Source organism: Panthera pardus, unplaced genomic scaffold, assembly GCF_024362965.1.
Source record: "Panthera pardus isolate Hobbes unplaced genomic scaffold, ASM2436296v1 HiC_scaffold_19, whole genome shotgun sequence".
NCBI lineage: Eukaryota > Metazoa > Chordata > Mammalia > Carnivora > Felidae > Panthera > Panthera pardus.
The window spans coordinates 11,586,427-11,609,609 of record NW_026526754.1 but is presented as its reverse complement, the minus strand read 5'-3'; the positions used below and the strand labels follow the sequence as shown (position 1 = coordinate 11,609,609).

The window sequence follows — 23,183 nt, the reverse complement described above, 5'->3', positions numbered from 1 at the left end:
GCTGTGTCTCTCTCTGTCTCAAAAATAAATAAACGTTAAAAAAAAAAATTTCAAAAAGGTGTACTGTGAAAAATCTCCCTCCCTCTCTCTGCCCTCAACTGGCCCTGTTAGTACTGGCCTGTTTCTCCCCACACAGCAGGTAGCTACTTTCATTAATTTCTCATGTATCTTCCAGTTTTGTTATGCATTTACAAAAACATACAAATGTGCATTCCTATGTTTTTTCCCTCTTTTACCCCAAAGACAGGCTATTCTATCTGCCAGGGTTCTAGCAGGAGAAAGATAACATTCTCAAATTTGGTAATTTCGAAAGATTTTCATTAAGGCAGGGTACAGGCACACACCAGGTACAGTGCTGTACTTGGGCTAGTAAGAGCAGGGCGCTGTTCCCACCCTGAGGCCTGAAGGAGCTACAGCAGGGAGTAGTTAGCACAAGTGTGTGGTGGGGAACGCCGGGTGGAGAAGGCTGTCGTATAGGAGGTCAGCCTGCAGTTAAGGGATGCAGCCACTCTTCTCCGTCTGTCTGATCTCTTCCTAATGTGCCCACTGGGTGACTCACACTGGAACCAGAGGGCAGGGGAGATGCAGAAGGCATCCAAGTCTCGTGGTCCTGGAGCAGTCTAGAGAAGGAAAGAGTGCATCTGGAGAGGCAAATGACAGATGTCCGGCACACATACTCTACCCACTCTTCTTCACTTTGCGCTTTTTTACTTAGCATGCATAGACCTTCCCATATCTATACACATGTTGTCACAGAGACATACTATTTCACACACGCACCACACTTTTAAAACCGTCTTTTACTGATTAAGTATTATCATGAGTCTTGGCTTAAAGATTCTTGGTGCATATGTTATTAGATGCACCCCCCACCCCCACGTGACAAACAGATGGATTAAGAGTGTGTGTGAAAACCACAAAATAAACAAATCATAAAATACTCAGATAAAAGGGACCTAATCCAATTCCCTCATTTTATAGACTTGTTTGCTTATAGTTTTGGTTCTAGCTACAGCACGGACTAGAATCAAAGCCACCAAATTTCTTTCCTTCTAAAGTTTTTTATTTTATTTTAGAGGGAGAGAGAGAGCGTGCAAGCGGGGGAGAGAGAATCTTAAGCAAGCTCCACACTCAGCACGGAGCCCATCATGGGGCTCGATCCCACGACTCTGGGATCATGACCTGAGCCGAAATCAAGAGATGGATGCTTAACTGCCTGAGCCATGCAGGTGCCCCCAAGCCACCAAATTTCTACTGCAGTGTTCCTTCTGCTATAATAAGCTCCTGTTCTCATGGTTGAGAAACTCTATTTTTGAGTCCATCCAGAAGAACTCCACCGAGGTACTTGATATTTTATATTTGGCCCCCAAGTTGGCTAATGCTATGAAAAGGGAGGATTTCTTTATGTGTGTGTGTGTGTGACAAGTCACATTTTAAGACAAGAGTTAATAAAAATGTATATAGGAAATGAAATTGTTCCTGTAATAAGTCATACTTTAAACAGGCAAGCTGATTGCTAGGAAGGACTTCCTCAAATGTCAGTAGCAGAAAAAATTACTGATAAAAGGGAAAGTCAAAGTGAGGATGGATCTATCCCACCCTAGAATTCAAACAGCAACTCCAGTTCTGATAAAGAGGAGGAAAACTAAAGCCACACCTAAGAAAATGTCCATAGCAAGGGATACCAACAGAGACTTCACAAAAGAAGAGGTACAAATAGGCAAAAATATTTGGAAAGTTAAGCTTTACTAGTAAACAAAGAAAAGCAAATGGAAGATTATTTAACAAAGCCATTAAGTTGGTAAAGATGAAACAATATTGCAAGAGTGTGAATAAAGGGCCACACATTCTTACTTGCTGCTGGAATGCAGAGAAGCAAAAACTTTTCCAGAAAGAAAACAATTTGAGCAACAACTCCATTTCTGAGAATTAACTTGACACGTCCACAATGATTTATCACATTCTTAAGGTGAAAAACTGCAAACAACTTAAATAGCCCAAAATAGGAGATTGGAAAAAAATGATAGTACAGTCCTGGAACATACTATTACACAGCTGCTAAATACTGTCACAGATGAACATTTCACATACTGAAAAGTTCTCATGATAAATAAGTTACAAAACAGTATATAAAGTGTGATCCCACTGCTGTACAAAACCCAATACAAATGTATACATTTACATAGAAATAACTGGAAATAAATATCCCAAAACACATAGTGGTTATCTCTGTCAGTGAACAGACAGGTGACTTTTATTTACATCGGAGTGAGAGTCTTCTTCCAAACTATTCGATATATATACATACTTAATATATATATGCTTAATGATGCCTGTGGTTGGGCTGCTCCTGGCCCACAAGTGCTAGGGCAAACGACACCTACTTTCTTTGTACAAGTCACCTCCTTCTCTTCCACTTGACTGTTCGCAACCCCGACCGCTTCTCCGAAATGTCGGCACACAGGCGGTTCCCGTCTTCTACACCAAAAGCAGCAACCCTAACTCAAAGTAACCCAGGGGCTGCTGCCTCCCAACTCTGGCGGAACCACTTATAAAACCGGAAACGGAAAAAGAATACTCACTGGCAAGTAGGTAAACTTGCGGTCCTTCCCCTCAATAGTCCCAACAAGCCCACGAGATTATTCGTTACTCTAGTCACCGCCCACTTTGCCCGTCTTTGACAGGAAGCCGAGCGTCACTTCCGCCCTTATTAAACATGACCGACCTCCTTCCCTTTCTTCTTAGAGCCGAGGCGGGGCCTCGCCTTTCAGGCTAACTATGATTGGTCGCGATGAGCCTCGGAAATGTCTCTGACGAGGGTTCCAGAGGAGGATACTCTAGCGTTGAGTGCTTGGTTGCTTTCTATACCACACTTGGCGCCAGGAACTGGCGGTTTCCGGGCTGCTCTCGATGGTTATCTCTGGACGGATAGAGGGGATCGCGCAGGGTATTATGGGACAATAATGGCCGCGCTCAAGGTTTGGGATTGGCTTTCTGAGGCGATCTGAGTGAGGAGTGGCGGTGCCGGCGCCCCGAAATCTGGGACAGGAGGTCCCAAGAGTCGGGTTTGGTGAGGTGAGTGTCCTTTCTTTCTTCTTGACCTGCCCTTCGCCAATTACGGCAGCTCCAAGCGGCGGATATGGGTCCTTCGCTCAGGTTCCGGTCCGAGTTTGCGGTCTCGTCCCTGTCACCCAATTTGCCTTTCTTACCCTTGGGATGCTGCACCGGTCCGGGCTGTCCTGTCCTTTCTCCTTGATCTGGTCAGATACTGCTGCCTGGCTGCCCAGGGGTCATCCTGCACCCTTCTTTAGGCCTCTGCATTGGCCCCCTCCCAAGCAGAGGCCGAGCCTAAGTAGGGCTCCTTGTGTCTTTCTTCTCTGTCATAGTGGTATCTTTAGTATGTGATCTCCTCTACTAGAATGTCAACTCCAAGAGGGCGGGATTTTTGCCTGTTTTGTTCTTTGTTCTTTTCCTATTGCCCAGAACAGTGATTGTGTTACAGAAGGTATTCGATGAAAAATTGTTGAATGAGCAAATCTAGTTTTTCTAAATTTTCTATTCTTAATTGGCTTCTTTGTCACTAATCATTCTCTAGAATCCAGTCCTTTTAATTCCTTATTTGTTCTCATAAGCTAGTTAAGTCCTATCAGACTCCTCGTCTTGTGCTATTGGGATCTTCCTTTGCTGTCTCTAGATATGTTTGTTTTCCTGTTCTCCATTAATCAGTTTAAATTCATTCATTCATTTATTCAGCAAACTTTATTTCACTAGGTGCTGGCTGTAGTAATAGCAAGATAGACAAGGTTCTCTTTGGCATCCTAGGAGTATATTTTTTAGTTCATGCTACTGTTGAGCATAGCATATATATGTTTACCTTCCTGTTTAGATTTCCTCACATGCACAGAAGTCACCAATATGCAGCTCTGTCTTTTCTCTTCTGCCTGATGGCATTTTTCAAAATGCAACTCTTGTGTCTGTGTTGATATTATGTTTGGCAATATTTCTCTGTAGAGCCATGCATGTTAATTAGAACTGGGCAAAACATCCTGGATTCTGGTGGTACCCTACACCTTGACAGTTCCTTTGCTTCACTGACTTGTTGAAAGAGGAGAATTATCCAAGCACCTAGAATCGGTGTATGTTTGTAAGTGGTTGGTGTGTAATGGGATGTAAAGAGGAATGAATTTGATACACGTTGAGTGTCAGAAAATCTTATAATCACCTTAATAGTTTTCAGGAAACCATTTCATAACCTAGTGTTTCTCGTTAATATTTTTGGTGAACATGGATTGTTATTAAACAAGATCCCAACTGCCGTGAGGTAATTCTTTTCTACAAAACACAACTGGTCCAAAAAAATCCACTAGTATATGGATCACATAGTATATGGTAGCTTTATACCCCAGCATGTCTACTCTGCTGTATCTGTAGTTTAAAGGGAGGGAGAGGTAGAAGGGCTCATGTAGAAAATGTTGAGCCCCAATTAGTACAGAGAAGCATGGCAAATAAAATAACGTGACAGTTACTTTTATGTATGGCTTTATGGTTACAGAGAGCTTTCGCGTACACTTTCTTGTGGGATTCTTATAATAATTCCGTGGACTAAATAAAGCAAAAAATATTTCTGTTTCACAGATACAGAAATTATGCCTAACCAAATATTAAATTATCTGCTTACAATCATACAAGTAGAAAATATCAAAAGCTTGCATTCTAATTGAGGATTCTGACTTCAAATCTAGTGGTATTTCCCCTACAGTTCCTTTCTAGATGCCATCATGTTCTAGTAAGTGTCCTTCGTGAGGACTGTGCTTGCCTGGTATCCTCTTGGATCCCGGTGTTTGGTGGGTGTGTGAATGTGTGTCTCTGTTTCTGATGTGTATCAGAGTGGGAGTAGGAGGATCTTTTGAGATTGTCAGTGACATAATGGAAAGATTTTGGCAAGAGGTAGCTAAGCAAATCCTGGTCTTGATGGGGAGGTTAACTCCCTGAATATCCCTGTAACTTCAGTTATCCTGGGATATAGCAGAGCTATACCTTTTCTCCTTTTATATCCAATACAAAATGGGTTGTCTTCCTTCCACAGAAATCCCAGAGCCTGTCATGGAGGACACCAGCGAGGATGCCTCGATCCATCGATTGGAAGGCACTGATCTGGACTCTCAGGTTGGTGGTCTTATTTGTAAGACTAAAAGTGCAGCCAGTGAGCAGCATGTCTTCAAGGCCCCTGCCCCCCGTCCTTCCTTGCTGGGACTGGACTTGTTGGCTTCCCTGAAACGAAGGGAGCGAGAGGAGAAGGACGATGGAGAGGACAAGAAGAAGTCCAGAATCTCTTCCTACAAGGACTGGGAAGAGAGCAAAGATGACCAGAGAGATGCTGAGGAGGAAGATAGTGACCAAGCTGGCCGACATAGCCGAAAAGACAGGTAAAGGCTTTTGGATGGGTTGACCAAAAGGGAATGAGAATGGAGGCCAGGGAATAACATCCCATGTTGATTTCTGTTTTCTTGTTGGACATATAGATCTTTATGGTTTTATTATGATTCTGTAGTATTGAAGTAGATAGGAACTGATATTTTCTTCAGATGTGTGGGGAACATTCAAAGGTGACTAAAGACTAGAGCATAAAGATTAGAAATGATTTGGGTTGTTGCTATCAGTAAGCCTGTAAGGAGATTAAGTGGAAAAGGTCAGGCCACCCAGCCAGCCCCCCTTTGGGGGCAAGGTTTTTCTCCTAAGGAGGGGCCTTTTACCACTTGTCCTCTCTGTTTCAGGCATTATCGATCTGCTCGGGTAGAGACTCCATCCCATCCTGGTGGTGTGAGTGAAGAGTTTTGGGAACGCAGTCGGCAGAGAGAGCGGGAGCGGCGGGAACATGGCGTCTATGCCTCGTCTAAAGAAGAAAAGGATCGGAAGAAAGAGAGATCACGGGATCGAGACTCTGACCGCAAGAGAGACAGAGGTAACCAGCCCAGCCTAGTTCCTATAGCCCAGTAAGCATTTGAGCGGACATGTCAGCTTCTTTCCTGTTGCAGGAGTTTTTCTAATGCCTGATAATTAGGGAGCCCTGTTGGTGTTGATAGTGTTGGGGTTGGGAATAGCAGGCTGTTTAAGAACTGTCACTTGCAGCATAGCTGCTTGGCTTGAGTGTGTAGTTCTCATTTAATTATGAAAATTGGTGATAAAGGCGATACCAGGCAGTGTGTATAAGAAACCAGAATTTACAGTGGTGTTGGTGACAGAGAAAGGACAGTGCTGTGAAGCAAAGCTGGACATAGAATCCAACGCTGGCTTTGCTCAGTATTATTTAAATTTTATAGCTTATAGACTGGTAACCATTAACAGCTATTCATTGTAGACTTATAACTATTGTTTTTTGAATTCTTGCAGGAAAATAACTGTTACTGTGAGTTTGAAACTTTGTAGCCAGTAACTATTTTTTCCCCCTGAAAGAATGGGGATATGTGAGTTTCAGGAGCCCATGGATCGCATTAGAGCAGTGCAGGTTGCACCTGTGAGTGAGTGGGAAGGCCTGTCTTTTCTCTAGGGTGAAGATGGGTGGAAGTTAGGATGGGACACACATTTTCTAAGTTCTGCACGTGGCTCTTGACAGATGAGAGGGATAGAAGCAGACACAGCAGCAGATCTGAGCGGGATGGAGGGTCAGAGCGCAGCAGAAGAAATGAACCGGAGAGCCCGAGACACCGACCTAAAGGTAGACCGAGCCGTTGCTTGTGGTGATTTGTCAGGGGTCAGTGTATACAAGGCAGCGTCCTCAGTTGATATGCCGTGGGCAGAGTCAACTGCTGGTTCCACTATGAACTTCTTGGACTACTTGGTTCTGAGTCAGGTTGGAAGGCCCTGGACCTCCCTGTTGAGACGGATATGCTCCTCTAAGTTGGTAGGCCAGTGGACTGAATGGCCAGTTTTCCAAATGGCAGGAAAGAATAGGGAGCTGGGGAACAGAAGAATTGATTAAAAATAATTATTTAGGGGTACCTGGGTGGCTCAGTTGGCTAAGCATCCAACTTTGGCTCAAGTCATGATCTCACGGTTCATGGGTTCGAGCCCCGCATCGGGCTCTGTGCCGTCAGTGTGGAGCCTGCTTGAGATTCATCCTCTCTCTCTCTCTCTCTCTCTCTCTCTCTCTCTCTCTCTGCTCCTCCCCCACTTGTGCACACACAACACACACTCAAAATAAATAAATAAACTTAAAAAAGTTGTTTATATTCAAGAGGAGTATGTTTGCTGAGAGAAATTGGATATTCTTCAAGATGTTGTAAACACATTAAAAAAAAGAAAAGTGTTATAAATACGTGAAAACTGGCCTATTAAAATCCAGATACCTTAAAAATTGTCAAGATTGTGTTACAAGTAGATATCAAGTCTATCGATAGTGAAAGAAAGAGATTTGGGGAATTCACTTTTTGCTGATAGCCCTAGAGCCGTGTCCCGGTGAAGTTAGAGGTTTCCGGTGGATGTGTTCTTTGTTGCCCCAGATGCAGCTACCCCTTCAAGGTCTACCTGGGAGGAAGAGGACAGTGGCTGTGGTTCCTCAAGGCGCTCGCAGTGGGAATCGCCTTCCCCGACACCTTCCTATCGAGATTCTGAGCGGAGCCATCGGCAATCCAGTCGAGATCGCGATAGGTGATGTTCTGGGCAGAGCAGCCCAGTTTCTCTGGGTGGGTGGCAAAGGGTGGACGTGATGAGGGCAAAGGGATCTGGGCTGGGGGGAACAGATGGCAGCTGGGGAACATGTCTCAGCTTAGTGACTTAGTGATGCTGGTTACACGGTCTCCCAGGTCCGTGAGGAGCAGGTACTCAGATGACACACCTCTGCCAACCCCATCCTACAAATACAACGAATGGGCCGATGACAGGAGACACCTGGGGTCCACACCCCGTCTGTCCAGGGGCCGAGGTAAGGCAGGGGGAGGGAGGGGGACAGGGAAGCGGGATCACTTGTCCCAGTGAGGCTGAGCAAAGCTGTGCTTCTGGAGCTGTGCGGCTTTGCAGGGCTCTTGGTGGGGCTGGGGGTGTTTGGACTGACCTGCTGCGTGTTCTCCTTCAGGAAGACGGGAGGATGGCGAAGAAGGAATTTCATTTGACACAGAAGAGGAACGGCAGCAGTGGGAAGATGACCAGAGGGTAAAAACCTTATGTCTTTGAGGCACCGAATGAGGAGTGGTGGACCTCCATGGGTGAATGGGCCACAAGTGACGCTCTAGTGGAACTGGACTTCCATGAGGGCAGTTAGCACTGGACAGTCTCTAGAGCCGAGCTGGATTCAGTCCCGAAGCCTCGGAGTCTCTCCAGAGGCACAGGCTCCTCTGTGAAACTTCTCACCTGCCACTGGCAGACCTGTTTTAGTTAAGCGTTGGTGCCACCGTGTGGTGAATGTAAGAAGTGCCGTCATGATGGGCGGCCACATAGTCCTTCCCCGCCTGTGTCCTCCACATGGCTCGTCCTAGAGCACATGGTCTTCCTCCTGCACCTCCCACAAACATTGCTCCACCACACCAGTGACTTCTCACCAGACACCTCCCCTCTGGTCTTGTCTTGCACATAAACTCGATCTCTTCCTTGTTTTCACCGCTCTGTCACATCGCTGCAGCAAGCTGACCGGGACTGGTACATGATGGATGAGGGATACGATGAGTTCCACAACCCCCTGGCCTACTCCTCCGAGGACTATGTGAGGAGGCGGGAGCAGCACCTACATAAACAGAAGCAGAAGCGCATTTCTGCTCAGCGGAGGCAGATCAATGAGGTGGGCTGCTGGCGGTAGCTGGAGTGAACCCGGCTGGTGTTGGGCATGTGGGAGAAGTGTGGGCTTTGTGCACATGGTGGCAGCGCAGCTGGCCTCTTGTCGCTGAAGTATTGGGTGTCGCTGTGCCTCTAGAGTCTGAGGAGGGTGGGCGTAGAGCCTTTCAGTAGTTATCTCCTAACCTCTCTCTCTCGTAGTCCTCCTTCCGTGCTGGGATGGGAACTAGTAGGGTGTTCTTTGTGTCTCTGAGTGGGGCCGCGGACGCTCGCCATTTGTGTGTCCGTATAGAGGTTCTGACTCACACATAAAGGGCTGCTGCTTGGAAAAAATGTCGCCGGTGGTTTGGGATCAGTCACTTTTCTTTCTTAGGAGCCACAGAGTACAGAGGCCTGTGACACGTCTACGGCCCAGGCCTCGCGTGGCCCTTCTCTCAGGACTTGATGTGTGGACTCTCCCAGTGACCTTTCAGATGCCTTGTGGTTTCAGTCTGAGCGCGGCCCCCCGTTGTGTTCTCATAGGATAACGAGCGCTGGGAGACCAACCGCATGCTCACCAGTGGAGTGGTCCATCGGCTAGAGGTGGACGAAGACTTTGAAGAGGACAGCGCAGCCAAGGTGCATCTGATGGTGCACAACCTGGTTCCTCCCTTCCTTGATGGACGCATCGTCTTCACCAAGCAGGTGAGGCCGCTGGGGCCTGAGAGAAGAAAGCTCAGATAGAATTGAGCTGAGAGTGGGGGGAAAAAAAAGAGGAAAAAAAAGCCCCCATCCCAATAGGATAGAAATCCTTTCATTTATTAGGGCTGTCATGAACTGGACCTTCCTGTTGAATGTAACGATCAGTGGAGAATTCCTCTTTTTCCCTAACCTACAGCCAGAGCCTGTGATTCCAGTTAAGGATGCTACTTCTGACCTGGCCATTATTGCCCGGAAAGGCAGTCAAACAGTGCGGAAGCACAGGGAGCAGAAGGAACGCAAAAAGGTTGGTTTCTTGTCCTTTGGGGCCTGGGACAATTTTTAGAAATTGCATGAGATCTCACGGGTAGAGGTCCTCTTGGAAGTTTGAGGACACTCACACAGCAAGAACCAGCTGTTGGAGGAGGGCTTCGTGTTCCTCCACCAAGGCCTTTGTTAAGACAACCACAGGGCCCGATGCTCTGGTGGCTTGAGGTAGAAGAAGGGAATGTGGGCGCCGGGCCACTGCGGCTTTGTGGGAATTTACCACCTGCTAGATGGAGCCTCCTGTGCAAGTGGGATTGGTTTTCCATGGACCACAGTCGTGTTACACGATGGAGCAGACTTTCCGTATTTTTTTTAGGCTCAACACAAACACTGGGAACTGGCTGGAACCAAGCTGGGAGATATAATGGGTGTCAAAAAAGAGGAAGAGCCCGATAAAGCGCTGACAGAAGACGGTAAAGTGGACTATAGGTAGGAGTCTTGGTCGGCAGTGGGCTGTCTCCTGGGCCTGGGGCCCTCAAGGACACTTGCTGGGGAACTGAGAGAATTTGTGGCTCATGAACAGAAAAATTAGGTCACTTTGGATCTTCTAGTCTGTTCTCATCCTTTCCTCCTGGTCTCTCTTCTACCATCTTCAGCTTTTCCTAGATATTATTCCTGCCACCACCACTACTACTGCTATAGGAGTGACCTCAGTGCCTGTCAGCGTTAAATGCCTCACAGATACTGACTGAATTCTCAACGACAATCCCACGAGATAGGTGCTCTCCTTCCCATTTTTCGTGTGCAGAGGATGAGACGCAGGAGGTTAAGTAACTTGTTTGAGGTCACCCAGCTGTAAATGGAGCGATGCTCAGACCCAGACATTGTAGCTTTGGAGCCTGGTGTCGTAGTCATGGTGCTGAAGTGTACTTCTGATGTTCAGTGTTGGAAGGTAGGCTTCGCCCCCTTAGATTTCAGTTTAATGGAAGGAAGAACCACTTTTAACAGTGTTTTGAAAATAGGAAAGATTGTTTTTACCAGGGAGTGGCTTCCCTGTTCATAGAGGTATTTAAGCAGATGGTACATAGCTGCCTGTTGGGGTTCACACATTGGGTAGATGGCTGGACTCAAATGTCCCTCTTGAATCTCATCCTTTGAACATACTGAAGTCTTACTGAACTGGCATCCAAGTGAATAATTCCCTGCACCCCTCTGAGAAATAACCCAAATGAGAAGTCAGTACTGATGGTCAGCCTTTGTTAGTTTATAAATGTAATCCCGTAGGCATTAATTGTTAGCTGACTGAGAGTGATGGAGAAATTAGAATAGGAAGCCTGACAGGGTGTGGGGGAGGTCTGAAAGGGGGACAGGTCTCTTGGGAGAGTGGCGGGCAGCAGACACGTGGACACCCACTGAACCGCACTCTCTTTGAGTGCAGCACTCTTTGGGCAGCACTGAACCGCTCTCTCTTTGCAGTCTTGGGAAAATTACAAAGTTCTTTGGAGTCTAGGCGTGTATACATGTGTCAGATATTTGTGTGCTTTCAGTAGAAGCTGGAGGTCACTACTAAGTGGGACTGTTTTTTCTCACAATTCTTTGAAAACGAAGTTTTACAGACCATGCCGTCCTGCCAGGAGAAGAGAGGAGGTCTGACCCTGGTCAGGATTCTGTAGCCATGACTCCTCCATTTAGCCTTTCGAGCATTGAGCATTGTGCTGGGTATTCTGTACAAGATAATTACCTGGTGATCTCAGCTCCTCTTCTGGTTGAGCTTTTTGGGGCAGAGAACTGGCCCATTTGTTAACCTGAACTCCTCTGAGTCATACTTAGTTTTCTTTGCCTAGGGAATATTGGGTATGTTGTGGATGATGGTTCTCAGACCGCAGTTCTAGTCCCTTAGGCCAGAGGAGACGAGAAACATCTTGGATCACCTGGCTGCTCTAGTGACTCAAAGATTTCTTGCGTCTTGTTGAGGTGGGTCTTGTTCTTGGGTGTAGGAAGAAGGACAGTAACCCAGTCAGGAAAAACAGTGTGGGAAATTGTGCAGGGTGCTTAGGCTGCTGTGTGTTCTCAGGACGGAGCAGAAGTTTGCGGATCACATGAAGAAAAAGAGTGAAGCTAGCAGTGAATTTGCCAAAAAGAAGTCGATTCTGGAGCAGAGGCAGTACCTGCCCATCTTTGCTGTGCAGCAGGAGCTACTCACTATTATCAGGTAACTCGTCTAGGAATTCCATTGTTGACTTGGTGTCCCTTGGGTCCCTTGTGTTTACTTAGTAGCTCTTTTACTTTGGGCTGTTGCATCTGGTAGAGAAGGGAAAGAATTTTTTCTTATCTGACCTCCATACCCTGGGCTACTTTGCATGAAGTAATAAGCAAAATGGCTTTGCTCTGTTATATTTCGTTTGTTTAAACCTCACCATCTTCTTTTTTTTTTAATGTTTTATTTATTTATTTTGAGAGAGGCGGGGGGCATGAGCAGGGAGGGGCAGAGAGAAAGAGAGAATCCTAAGCAGGCTCTGTGCTGTCCATGCAGAGCCCGATGTGGGGCTCGATCTCACAAACCATGAGGTCATGATCTGAGCTGAAACCAAGACTTAGATGCTTAACTGACTGAGCCACCTAGCACCTCTAAACCTTACCATCTTCTAGACATTGTAGGGGGTGTCTTCATTCGGGGCTGTTTTCCCAGGGAAATCTGCCTTTAAGCAGGCATGCTCCTTGGATAGCCAGACATAGGCATAGGAAGTGGCAGCGTCTTGTTGGAGGATTGGAAGTGGCCATCCGCCTGGCCTGATTTGTCCTTCGTCTTCTTTCCCTTGTAGAGATAACAGCATCGTGATTGTGGTTGGAGAAACAGGGAGCGGCAAGACCACCCAGCTGACACAGTACTTGCATGAAGACGGTTACACGGACTATGGGATGATTGGGTGCACCCAGCCTCGGCGTGTGGCTGCCATGTCGGTGGCCAAGAGAGTCAGTGAAGAAATGGGAGGAAGCCTTGGTGAGGAGGTGAGTGGGCACGAGGGCTGATCTGTACAGCTTCCGTCCTTTTGAGCTGACTTCCTAAGGCCTGGGCCCAGCATGGGGTATGTGGGCAGTGAGCTGGGGCCCAGAGCTTCTGAGCTGTCTCTCCCTGACTTTCAGGTGGGTTATGCCATCCGCTTTGAAGACTGCACCTCAGAAAACACCTTGATCAAATACATGACTGATGGGATCCTGCTCCGGGAGTCCCTCCGGGAAGCAGACTTGGATCACTATAGTGCCATCATCATGGACGAGGCCCACGAGCGCTCCCTCAACACTGACGTGCTCTTTGGGCTGCTGCGGGAGGTGAGGGCTGTGGGGCACAGTCTGTCTGCACTCTTGGGGCTTTGATGCATGCCCTGTTGGTAGTTCATGACTGAGGTGCTCCGGGTGGGCTGGGGTCTCGCCTGGGGGAGCCAAGAGGGTCTCTGACAGGCCTGAGTTTGCTGAGGCCTCCAGGTTGCCAGGTGGAGACCTGGGTTGTAGTTTATTCTGTTCTTGCTCAGCCAAGAGACTCCGGGTTCTCTTGGCTGTGGCTGTATGGGTTCGGTCCTCAGGACCGTTAGGAATCTAATGTGCCCATCTGTCAGCTTCAGCTTGTTTCATCTGGGAGTAATGTTGCTGAGATTGGTGGGAGGGAGCCAAGGGTTCCAAATCTATAGGGAAGCCTCGGACTGACCTCTTCTCTCAGGTGGTGGCTAGGCGCTCAGACCTGAAGCTCATTGTCACATCGGCTACTATGGATGCAGAGAAATTTGCTGCCTTTTTCGGGAATGTTCCCATCTTCCACATCCCTGGTCGTACCTTCCCTGTTGACATTCTCTTCAGCAAGGTACTGAGGCCTCCTCTTTGAACCATTCCTGACCTCTGATGAGAAGTCAGTTGGACGGCATGGGGTAGGGAACTGAGCCAGGAAAGGTTTTTGGGGTTACCATGGGGCAGATGGGGTACTCTGTAGCTCTAGGTCTGAGACACAAAGGACTGTACTCGGGGGAGGTCTAGTTTTATTCTTTCGTTAGAGTAGCATTGCAGGGCCCAGAGAGGGCAGTCAGGCCCATCTGTAGCCCTGAAAGTCCACTGGCTCTATCCCTATACCAGTGACTGATCACCAGTTCCTGAGGGATGTCCAACCTACATTTCTCTCTATGCTTCCCTTTGACCATGTCTCTGACTGGTGTTGCAGACGCCGCAGGAGGATTACGTGGAGGCCGCGGTGAAGCAGTCCTTACAGGTGCACCTGTCGGGGGCCCCCGGGGATATCCTTATCTTCATGCCTGGCCAAGAGGACATTGAGGTGCGTGCCTTGGTCACGACCATGATGAGCAGGTAGGATCCTACATATGGGAGTTTGGGGCTCTGGTATCTCATGGCTCCTCTCTGTGCCCTCAGGTGACCTCAGACCAGATTGTGGAACATCTGGAGGAACTGGAGAATGCACCTGCCTTGGCCGTGCTGCCCATCTACTCCCAGCTGCCTTCTGACCTCCAGGCCAAAATTTTCCAGAAGGTGTGATAGCAAGAATATGTGTCTTGGGTACCCACCTTTGGGTCTTCCTGGATTCTCCCAAGGGAGGACTAGAGAGAGGGTGTTACTTTCCCTGCAGGGGTGGGGTGTGCTCTTTGCCCTGTGGAGTCTTTCCTACCCGAGGGCCTACAGCCTTCCCTCTTTGTACATCCTGCCTGGTTCTAGGCTCCAGATGGAGTTCGGAAGTGTATCGTTGCCACCAACATTGCCGAGACATCTCTGACTGTCGATGGCATCATGTTTGTTATTGACTCTGGTTATTGCAAATTAAAGGTAAGAAACGACACAGGCACTAGGGCCCTGGGCCTTCACCTGAAGCTAACCCAATGTTGTAGGTGGTGGGAAGGCAGGCCCTGGGTCTTTAGCTCTTAAACAAGGGATGGACTTGGATTTAAGAGGCTAACATTTGAGTGCTGATTTTGCTGTGCACTTGATTGACTTAATCTTTGTGATAACGCCATGAGTTAGATGATTTAATAACTCTGTGCAGATCACAGAGCTGGTATTTGTGGGGAAATTTCTTGAGGTTTCTGGTTTCAAAAGGATGGCTGCCAGGGCACCAAGGTGGCTCCGTGTGTTAAGCGACTGACTTGTTACCTCAGCTCAGGTCTTGATCTTAGGGTCATGAGTTCACGCCCTGTAGTGGGCTCAACACTGGGCATGAAGCCTACTTAAAAAGGAAAAAGGATGGCTGTCTGCATTGCTACAACACTGTACTCTGTGCTGCGTAGCAACCAGGGTTTGTCTGTCTTTGTCTCAAGGTTGCCTCCCCCTTTCCCCTTACTCTATGCTTAATCAGCTCTTTATTGTCCCCTCCTAGGTCTTCAACCCCAGGATTGGCATGGATGCTCTACAGATCTATCCCATCAGCCAGGCCAATGCCAACCAGAGGTCAGGGCGAGCCGGCAGGACGGGCCCAGGTCAGTGTTTCAGGTAGGAGCCCTGTGCTAGCCTGCTCTCTGGGGCAGCGCTGGGATTGCTGAGTGTGGAGCCCAGGCTGGGGCAGTGGGGATTGGACTGTGATCCAGCAGAGGGATGCTGGCCCTAGGATCCCTGAGGCTCGGGACTGATGGTGGGGCTGCCACTTGGTGGTTTGCTCCTCATATGCTGCTGAGCCAAAGAGTAGCCTTTCCAGATGGCTTGGAGGTCTGAGCAGCTTTGGGTGTCAGGCAGTCCCATGTTGAACGTACCTGCACCTGAAGACTCGCACAGGCTAAGTCTGAGCAGATTATATCATGGCTCCTGTTACACTTCTGCAGTTATTTTTTCTGATTTTCGTGTTTTAAAAAATAACGTATTCGCTACAGAAATTGAGAAAATACAGAAGAGCATAAAGAAAACAAAACCGAGCCATAAATCTCGTCCCAGGCTCATTGGTTCCAGAAATGAAACAAATATGTAGGAGACTCCAGCAGAAGAGTCAATTGGCAGGACTGATTTGAATGGGTGGAAATCTGGGATTCAGAGAGAACAAGGCAGGTGGGGGAAGAAATGAGAACTTGTCCTCCCTGCCTGTGGCTTTCTTCCGTACTGACCTCTGTGGGGTGCAGGTGCAGGGCAAAGCTGGGGTAGCATTGGGTCTTCCACTGCAGGGACCCCTGCGCGGGCAGCTGGGCCCCGAGGCGGTAGATGCAGCAGTGTGTGGTCTTCTTCCCGGCAGGCTCTACACCCAGAGCGCCTACAAGAACGAGCTCCTGACGACCACGGTGCCCGAGATCCAGAGGACTAACCTGGCCAACGTGGTGCTGCTGCTGAAGTCCCTCGGGGTGCAGGACCTGCTGCAGTTCCACTTCATGGACCCGCCCCCCGAGGACAACATGCTCAACTCCATGTATCAGCTCTGGATCCTCGGGGCCCTGGACAACACAGGTGCCGAGCCCCGGGAGCTGGAGGCGGGGGTGGTGGTGGTGGTGCTCACGGGCTCTGGCGGTCGGTTTCGCTCCTCGTTTACTTCACTGTGTCCACCGAATGTCTGGATTCGCTCCTCTCCCAGGTGGGCTGACCTCGACTGGGCGGCTGATGGTAGAGTTCCCGCTGGACCCGGCCCTGTCCAAGATGCTCATCGTGTCCTGTGACATGGGCTGCAGCTCCGAGATCCTGCTCATTGTGTCCATGCTCTCGGTGCCAGCCATCTTCTACAGGCCCAAGGTGGGTGGTGGTGGCCCCTCTGCTCTCCTCGAAGCTGCAGGGGGCTTTACCGGCTTGAGGAAGGGTTAGAGAGGACTGGTTTCTTCCTGTATCATTAAAATGAAACGGAGGCATGGGAGTCAGAGTTTCCAAAGAGTGGTATTACTGCTTTCTGTTAAGCAGGTTGGGGTAGGGGAAAGCATGGGCTAGATCAGTGGTTTTCAGGTGATTTGGAAATTTCTTATCGTCTGGTATAGTTGTGCCTGAGCTGTCACGTTTTAGAGTAGATGTTTTGTCAGAAGCTATGTTATTTTCCCTGGATCGTTAGGGTAACACACTGATGTGTTTAAAGCTGTGCGTGCAGGCAGGTAACAGTGTGAAAAGCTCCGGGATCCTCCCAGTGGGCCTGGACTCCCCGTGCTTACAGTAAGGGTCCTTTTTCCTTCCTAGGGCCGAGAGGAGGAGAGTGATCAAATCCGGGAGAAGTTTGCTGTCCCCGAGAGTGATCATTTGACCTACCTGAATGTCTACCTGCAGTGGAAGAATAATAATTACTCCACCATCTGGTGTAATGATCATTTCATCCATGCCAAGGCCATGCGGAAGGTGGGGGCAGTCGCCCAGATAAGCAGGATGTTGGGGTGAGGCGGGGAGGCAGGAGGAGGCAGGCTTCATCCTTGCCTGCCCTGTGTCCTTCTCTAGGTCCGGGAGGTGCGGGCTCAGCTCAAGGACATCATGGTACAGCAGCGGATGAGCCTGGCCTCGTGTGGCACTGACTGGGACATCGTCAGGAAGTGTATCTGTGCTGCCTATTTCCACCAGGCAGCCAAGCTCAAGGTGAGCCCAGAGGAGCCTGAGGGAGTTGTGGCCCTTTCCTGGCCTGATAATCATACCAGCACAGAGTTCTTTCATTCTCATTGTACAGTCCTGCGGACCTGGGTTTTCCCCACCAAGGCCTTTGTCAAGACCTGGGATGGAGTGGCTGCCCAGATGAGCAGCATTGTCCTGATGTGGCCACCTTTTGTGTCTCTTCCCTAGGGAATCGGGGAGTATGTGAATATCCGGACAGGGATGCCCTGCCACTTGCACCCCACCAGCTCCCTCTTTGGAATGGGCTACACCCCAGACTACATAGTGTATCACGAGCTGGTCATGACCACCAAGGTGAGTCTTCTCTGACGCAGTTCACTTGACGTGGGCCTACCTGGCTGGGCTGGGCCTTTGTAACCCTCCATTGCCTTCCTGTGTGAGCTTTGAGCCTGGGAGACTTGAGGCCACATGTGTTGCTTTGAGACGAATTGAAAGGATTTGAGGATGCTTACTTGGAATTAACCTTCAGATGCCAGTGACCTCAGCTATGCCAGCAGGATTGTTACTTGCTGCCAGGGATGAGCAACCCCTGTTGGTGTCATTAGAAGGGCTTTCTGGGGAGCCTGGGTGGCTCAGTTGGTTAAGTGTCTGACTTCAGCTCGGGTCATGATCTCATGGTTTGTGAGTTCAGGCCCTACATTGGGCTCTGTGCTGACAGCTCAGAGCCTGGAATCTGCTTCGGATTGTGTCTCCCTCTCACTCTGCCCTTCCCCCGCTCACACTCTGTCTGTATCTCAAAAATAAATAAACATTTAAAAATTAAAAAAAAAAAAAAGGCTTTCTGAGGGGTTAGGCCTTTTCTCTTGGATACTGGGCGTGGGGGAGGGGCATTTTTTCAAGTATGGAGGGATTTGGGAGAAAGGATTAAAATTCCAGTGTCTGGGGCTTATGTCTGCCTTTTTCAGCCTCACAGGGCTGGGAGTCAGGCCCTTCCCACGTAGGTCCCGATTGTGGAACTACTTGGCAAGGGACAGCCCAAAGCATTGGCCTTCCTCTGACCACCGCTTTGTGACCCTTCTGCCTGCAGGAGTACATGCAGTGTGTCACTGCTGTGGATGGAGAGTGGCTGGCGGAGCTGGGCCCCATGTTCTACAGCGTCAAACAGGCGGGAAAGTCTCGGCAGGTAAGCATCCCGCGCTCGCCACGGAGGTTCTGTTTGCCCGTGGGACCCATTTTTCACACAGCCCGGGATTGAAGACACGTCCTCACCTGACCCCTGTCCTCCTTACTTCTCTCTCAAACATAAAAGCTGTGATGGAGCCAGGTTGGTATGGTAGGTTTTCGCCCATCTGCTCCAGTTGCTTGGTCGGATGAGCCTTTTAAAAAAAACCTTATTATTGAAAAGTCCAAATATTCGTAGAAGTATAAAAAACAGTATAGGGAGCCGTCATGTATTCCTTACCGAATCTCGATAATGTTCAACATGTTGGTCAGACTTATTTGGCTTATTCCTCCTCTTCTCCATACGCTAATTTTTTTTCTTAGAAAAAATTTTAAAGCCTCTCTCTGACACTTTATTTCACCAATAAATACTTGAGTAAACATCTCTAAAAAGACTGGTTTTTAAAATGTAACCTTTTTGCCATTATCACTCAGAATTAATCCTTAATGTCTTCCAGTCCTTATTCATATTTTGTCTTTTGTTTCAAAGATAAACTCCTATGATTTGATTTGCTTGAATCAGAATCTGAATGTTACAGTTAGTTGGTATATGTGTAAGTGTTATGTTCTAGAATGTGCTCTGTTCTCATTCTTTATTATGGCATTGATTACTTGGAGAGACTAGGTCACTTGTAGAATATTCCATTTTCTGTATTTGGCCAATTGCTTTTCGTGATGGCGTTTAACTTGTGCCTCTGTCCCATGTTCTTTCTGTAAACTAGTAATTAATCCAAAAGCCTGATAAGATTCAGGTTCAGCTGTGTTGGGCAAAGATGCACAAATGCGTGCAGTGCTGTGAACTTCCTTTTAGATCCTGTCAGGAAGCACGTAAGGGCTGGTGGCCCCACTTTTGGGGATGCTGAGAGTGGTCAGTGGTTCTGCCTGATCCCTCCAGGATAGATTGTCTCCCTGCCACTCCACCTCCTCATGGTCTTTGCGTACGTGGATGGCTGCTGCCTCGAGCTGTCCTTCAGGGCTTCAGACTGTGGGGGGCTTTCCTTCCTCTCTTGTCTGTACTGTCCACACTGGGTCTGTGCACACCTTCCTTATGTCTGTTCTTCCCAGCCAGCTGATCGTGTCTTCCCTATTTCTTGTACTTCCTGGCATTACTGTGAACTTGGTAAGAGAGTGAAAGTACTTACGGAATTGAGTGGAGAGCTGAGACACGATAGGGTTAGGACTGAATCGTGTCGTGTCTGTCTTGAATCAGCGAATCGGCCTCAAAAGAATAGACGGCCTTGGTGTTGGGGCAGGGAGCCACGTGGCCCCGTCTCTGGGAGCTGGCACTGTGTACACGGCACCTGGCTTGTGGTGGGGAGATGGGTGGGACAAGGCTCTCCACCTGCTGGTGGTGGTCCCCAGTACCTCGCCCTCCCTTTTCTAGGAGAACCGCCGACGGGCCAAAGAGGAAGCCTCTGCCATGGAGGAGGAGATGGCACTGGCTGAGGAGCAGCTGCGAGCCCGCCGGCAGGAGCAAGAAAAGCGCAGCCCCCTGGGCAGTGTCAGGTGGGCTGCGGCCTCGGGACCCTGGCTGGGATGGTGCCTGCCCCTGGGAGGCTCTGGGGAGCAGCCCGATAGACTGAGCAGGTCCCCATGCAGGCCGGTGATCTAAGAGAATTTGAGTGTGTGGAGCTGAGCTGGTCACAGAAGTTGACTGGTTCCATGGAGGCATGGGAGGAGTTCCAGACATACTCTCAAGGGGCAGTGATACATCTGCAGCTCCTGGTCATTGTCACGTTGTACTGAGGCCTGCGGTGGGCTGGAGAAGTAGGCAGGGCTTATAGCTCTACCGACAGGCTAGGGCTTGGAAATCATGTGGAGACGGGAGGAGAGTCTTGGGCTTCTGTGTCTGCTGGTGCCTGGAGTTAGGTCAGACTTCACAGGTGAAGGGCATAGTTCTCCACAAGACTGCCTTCACTTCAGGGGCACCTGGGTGGCTCAGCCAGTCAAGTGTCCAGTTGGAGCTTGGGTCGTGATCTCGCACTCTGTGAGTTCAAGCCCCGTGTCAGGCTCTGTGCTGACAGTTTGGAGCCTGGAACCTGCTTCAGATTCTGTGTCTCCCTCTCTTTCTCTGCCCCTCCCCTGCTCACGCTCTGTCTCTCTCTGAAAAAAAAAAAAAAAAAAAAAAAAAGACTGCCTTTACTTCAGACACCAGCTATAACTTGGGGTGTGCTAAAGATCCCTCTCACTTCTGACCAACTTGCTACATATTTGGGGATCTGCATGGACTCCCCCGCCATTTGATAACTTGCTAGAATAAGTTGCTAGAATAACTCACAGAACTCAGGAAAGTACTGTGTTTGAGATTACAATTTTATTATAGCCAAAGGTTACAAATCAGCACCAAGGGAGAGATGCATAGAGTGAGGTCTGGGATGGTCCCAAATGAGAAGCTTCCGTTGTCCTCGGGGCCACATTACCCTCCTGGCCCATTGGTGTGTGATAGTATGCACAGAGCATTGCTAGCCAGGGAAGCTTCAGCGTCCAGAGCTTTATTGGGGTTTCATTACATAGTCACGAATGGTTGAGTGTATATCCATGTGATTGACTCAGTCTCCAGCTTCCTTTCCATAGAGGCTGAGCTGATATCATGAGGCTCAAAGTATAGCCTTCTGGTCACGTACTTGGTTTTTCTTTAAAAAAATTTTTTTTTTTAACGTTTATTTATTTTTGAGACAGAGAGAGACAGAGCATGAACGGGGGAGGATCAGAGAGAGGGAGACACAGAATCCGAAACAGGCTCCAGGCTCTGAGCTGTCAGCACAGAGCCCGACGCGGGGCTCAAACTCACGGACCGCGAGATCATGACCTGAGCCGAAGTCGGCCGCTCAACCGACTGAGCCACCCAGGCACCCCACGTACTTGGTCTTTCTAGCTGGGCCAGCCCTTATCCTGAGTCCTCTTGTTAGGATAAACTATCAGATGTTACCGTGTGTAACAGGGACACTCAATCCCTCTGGAAATCTCGAGGTTTTAGAGATGACCTCCCAGGACTGGGGACTAGGGCCAGCCAGATTCTTTATTAGAAGGTGGAGTGGCCTTCTGGTGAGGTGGCTGGAAGACTGCTTCCATAGCTCACCTGGGAGGCATGAAAGGAATTGTTAAAAAATCTACCTGCCAACAGTCCTTGGTGGGTATCAGAGTCAGGTGGTGCTGTTACTGTGCTCCCCATCACAAATGGGGATGGCAGCAGGGGGGAAATGTGCTGGGGGAGAAGACCGTTCAGCCCCAAAGCCTGCTCACACACAGAAAGAGCAAGGCCTCAGGCTCCTTGCTGTGCTGTGCATCCTGGTTGGCGTGAGTAGCAGTGTGATTCCTCACCCCTCTTTCCGTGTCTCCAGGTCTACAAAAATCTACACTCCAGGTCGGAAGGAGCAAGGGGAACCCATGACCCCACGCCGCACGCCAGCCCGCTTTGGGCTCTGAGCCGAGGCTCTCCCTGCAGAGGATGCAGCGTGTATTGAGTCCTGAGCCCTGTGGCCAGAGCATCCGGGGCCTGCCAACAAAACCCTTTCATCTGCGCACTTTCGTCTGTGTACATCACAGCCCCCAGGGAAGCTCCTGCAGGGGCCAGCTATACAACAGAGGGAGTGGCAGTTCCTTGGTGCAGGGGTGCAGGTCAGGGTACGGAGCAGCGAGAGCTGCCAGGGCAGTGAGAGCTGGCCAGACCCACTGTGTCCAAATAAACCATTCCTGGGACGCTTGGTGTATAAATGACTTGGCCGTAACTATGGTTTTTTAAAATTCTGTGTAAAGCAGCAAAATAGACCTACAGGGAATTGTAATTTGGTTATAATTCAGGATTTGGAAATAAATTTATTGTTTGTAAAATGTTATTGCATTTTGGACTGTTCCTTTTTCCCTCGCTGCCCTAAATTACATAATGATAGAAGATGGGCAAGACGCCGACTTGACTTTCTTTAGGTGGCTCCTTCTAAAATCTCACCTCACCTTATTTCTGTTCTCCAGGCAGTCCTCTTAGAAAAGGGTTGGCAGGGTGGGACACAGCTGGCAGGGACAGATAATGGCCTGGGGCACTAGGCGGGCCAAACTGAGGGCGCCTCACTGTTCCCAGGGCTGGTGGGCAGGACGAGGCTGGCCAACAGCCAAGTGGGAGGGAGGTGAGTAGCCATGCGCCCTCTTCCCTTCCCCAGGTGTGGGTTGGCTGCTCTCTTGCTCAGAATGGCAGAAGTTTGCTCTGCGTGTGTAAGGGTGCTGTATTGGCAAAACTGGTGTAACATACTGCTTCTTGATTTTTGTGTAAAGGATGATCCTTGCACTGAAATCACTAAGCTTTTCTCTTGTTAAGCAGCCTGTATCTGCTGAGGTGGCTCTTTGGGTATTTGCATCACGCACGGTCTTTATTTTGTGATCCCCTGGGGTTGGGCTTCTGCTGGGTGTGCTGGTTGCAAGGTTCTGTGTCGGGGCTGAATCACTGCTGGGGTTGGCTTGGGGCTCAGAAGCACCTTGATCCCAGGCCAGCACTCAGCTCCAGCCCCTTGGGTCATGCTGCTATTACTTCTATTCCCTTTCTCACTTTGTTCCTGGGATGTGAATTTAAAATTTAAGTCAATTTTACAGATGAGTTTGGAAGCCTGGCTTTGCCAGCCAGCACCAGCTACCACCTCCACTTCCATTCTTTTTACCTCTAACTGCCTTTATTGGGAATTCAGGTAGAAACGGACTTTTCATGGCTCTGGAGTGAAGAAAGGGCTTCTGGCTGCTCCTCTGGGAAGGCTTCTAATCATGGCACCGAGTTGAAGGGCTAG

At 49.0% G+C, this 23,183-nt stretch overlaps 3 protein-coding genes and 2 long non-coding RNA genes across 10 annotated transcripts in view; 1 reads left to right on the top strand and 4 right to left on the bottom strand.

The window, feature by feature from the left end:
• Positions 1–2,677, bottom strand: part of TXNL4B (thioredoxin like 4B) — a 45,255-nt gene extending 42,578 nt beyond the window's left edge. For 2 of the 5 annotated variants that reach the window (XM_019455400.2, XM_019455396.2), the window contains exon 1: positions 2,385–2,576. The gene's annotated coding sequence lies outside the window, so the exon portion shown is untranslated. The other 3 variants (XM_019455397.2, XM_019455398.2, XM_019455399.2) reach the window with 3 other exon arrangements.
• An 86-nt stretch (positions 2,678–2,763) lies between these two features.
• On the top strand, positions 2,764–22,250 carry DHX38 (DEAH-box helicase 38). 2 transcript variants are annotated; one of them, XM_019455387.2, is made up of 27 exons: positions 2,766–3,075; positions 5,087–5,426; positions 5,775–5,962; positions 6,614–6,715; positions 7,500–7,647; positions 7,803–7,921; positions 8,072–8,148; positions 8,615–8,770; positions 9,286–9,447; positions 9,641–9,748; positions 10,085–10,197; positions 11,783–11,920; positions 12,531–12,717; positions 12,853–13,038; positions 13,424–13,564; positions 13,916–14,026; positions 14,122–14,238; positions 14,422–14,529; positions 15,077–15,189; positions 15,917–16,125; positions 16,250–16,404; positions 16,834–16,989; positions 17,086–17,220; positions 17,422–17,547; positions 18,281–18,376; positions 19,799–19,920; positions 21,756–22,250. In XM_019455387.2, exons 2-27 carry the CDS (start codon positions 5,104–5,106, stop codon positions 21,838–21,840), a joined length of 3,681 nt encoding a protein of 1,226 aa, XP_019310932.1. In that variant the 5' UTR covers positions 2,766–3,075; positions 5,087–5,103; the 3' UTR covers positions 21,841–22,250. The 2 variants fall into 2 exon arrangements, with proteins under 2 accessions (XP_019310933.1, XP_019310932.1); XM_019455388.2 differs by lacking the exon at positions 6,614–6,715 and having other exon boundaries at positions 2,764–3,075.
• On the bottom strand, positions 9,781–11,783 carry LOC128778177 (uncharacterized). The gene is made up of 2 exons (XR_008423549.1): positions 11,164–11,783; positions 9,781–11,130 (listed from the first exon to the last, which is right to left on the bottom strand). It is a non-coding gene; the product is annotated as an uncharacterized LOC128778177 (long non-coding RNA).
• LOC128778178 (uncharacterized) lies at positions 16,165–19,824 on the bottom strand. Its single transcript, XR_008423550.1, has 2 exons — positions 18,463–19,824; positions 16,165–16,448 (listed from the first exon to the last, which is right to left on the bottom strand). It is a non-coding gene; the product is annotated as an uncharacterized LOC128778178 (long non-coding RNA).
• The window catches only part of PMFBP1 (polyamine modulated factor 1 binding protein 1), a 51,179-nt gene continuing 48,702 nt past the window's right edge, over positions 20,707–23,183 (bottom strand). The window contains exon 21 of the mRNA XM_053906610.1: positions 20,707–21,047. Coding sequence (XP_053762585.1) covers positions 21,031–21,047 — 17 coding nt within the window. The 3' untranslated portion in view covers positions 20,707–21,030. The remainder of the gene's footprint in view (positions 21,048–23,183) is intronic.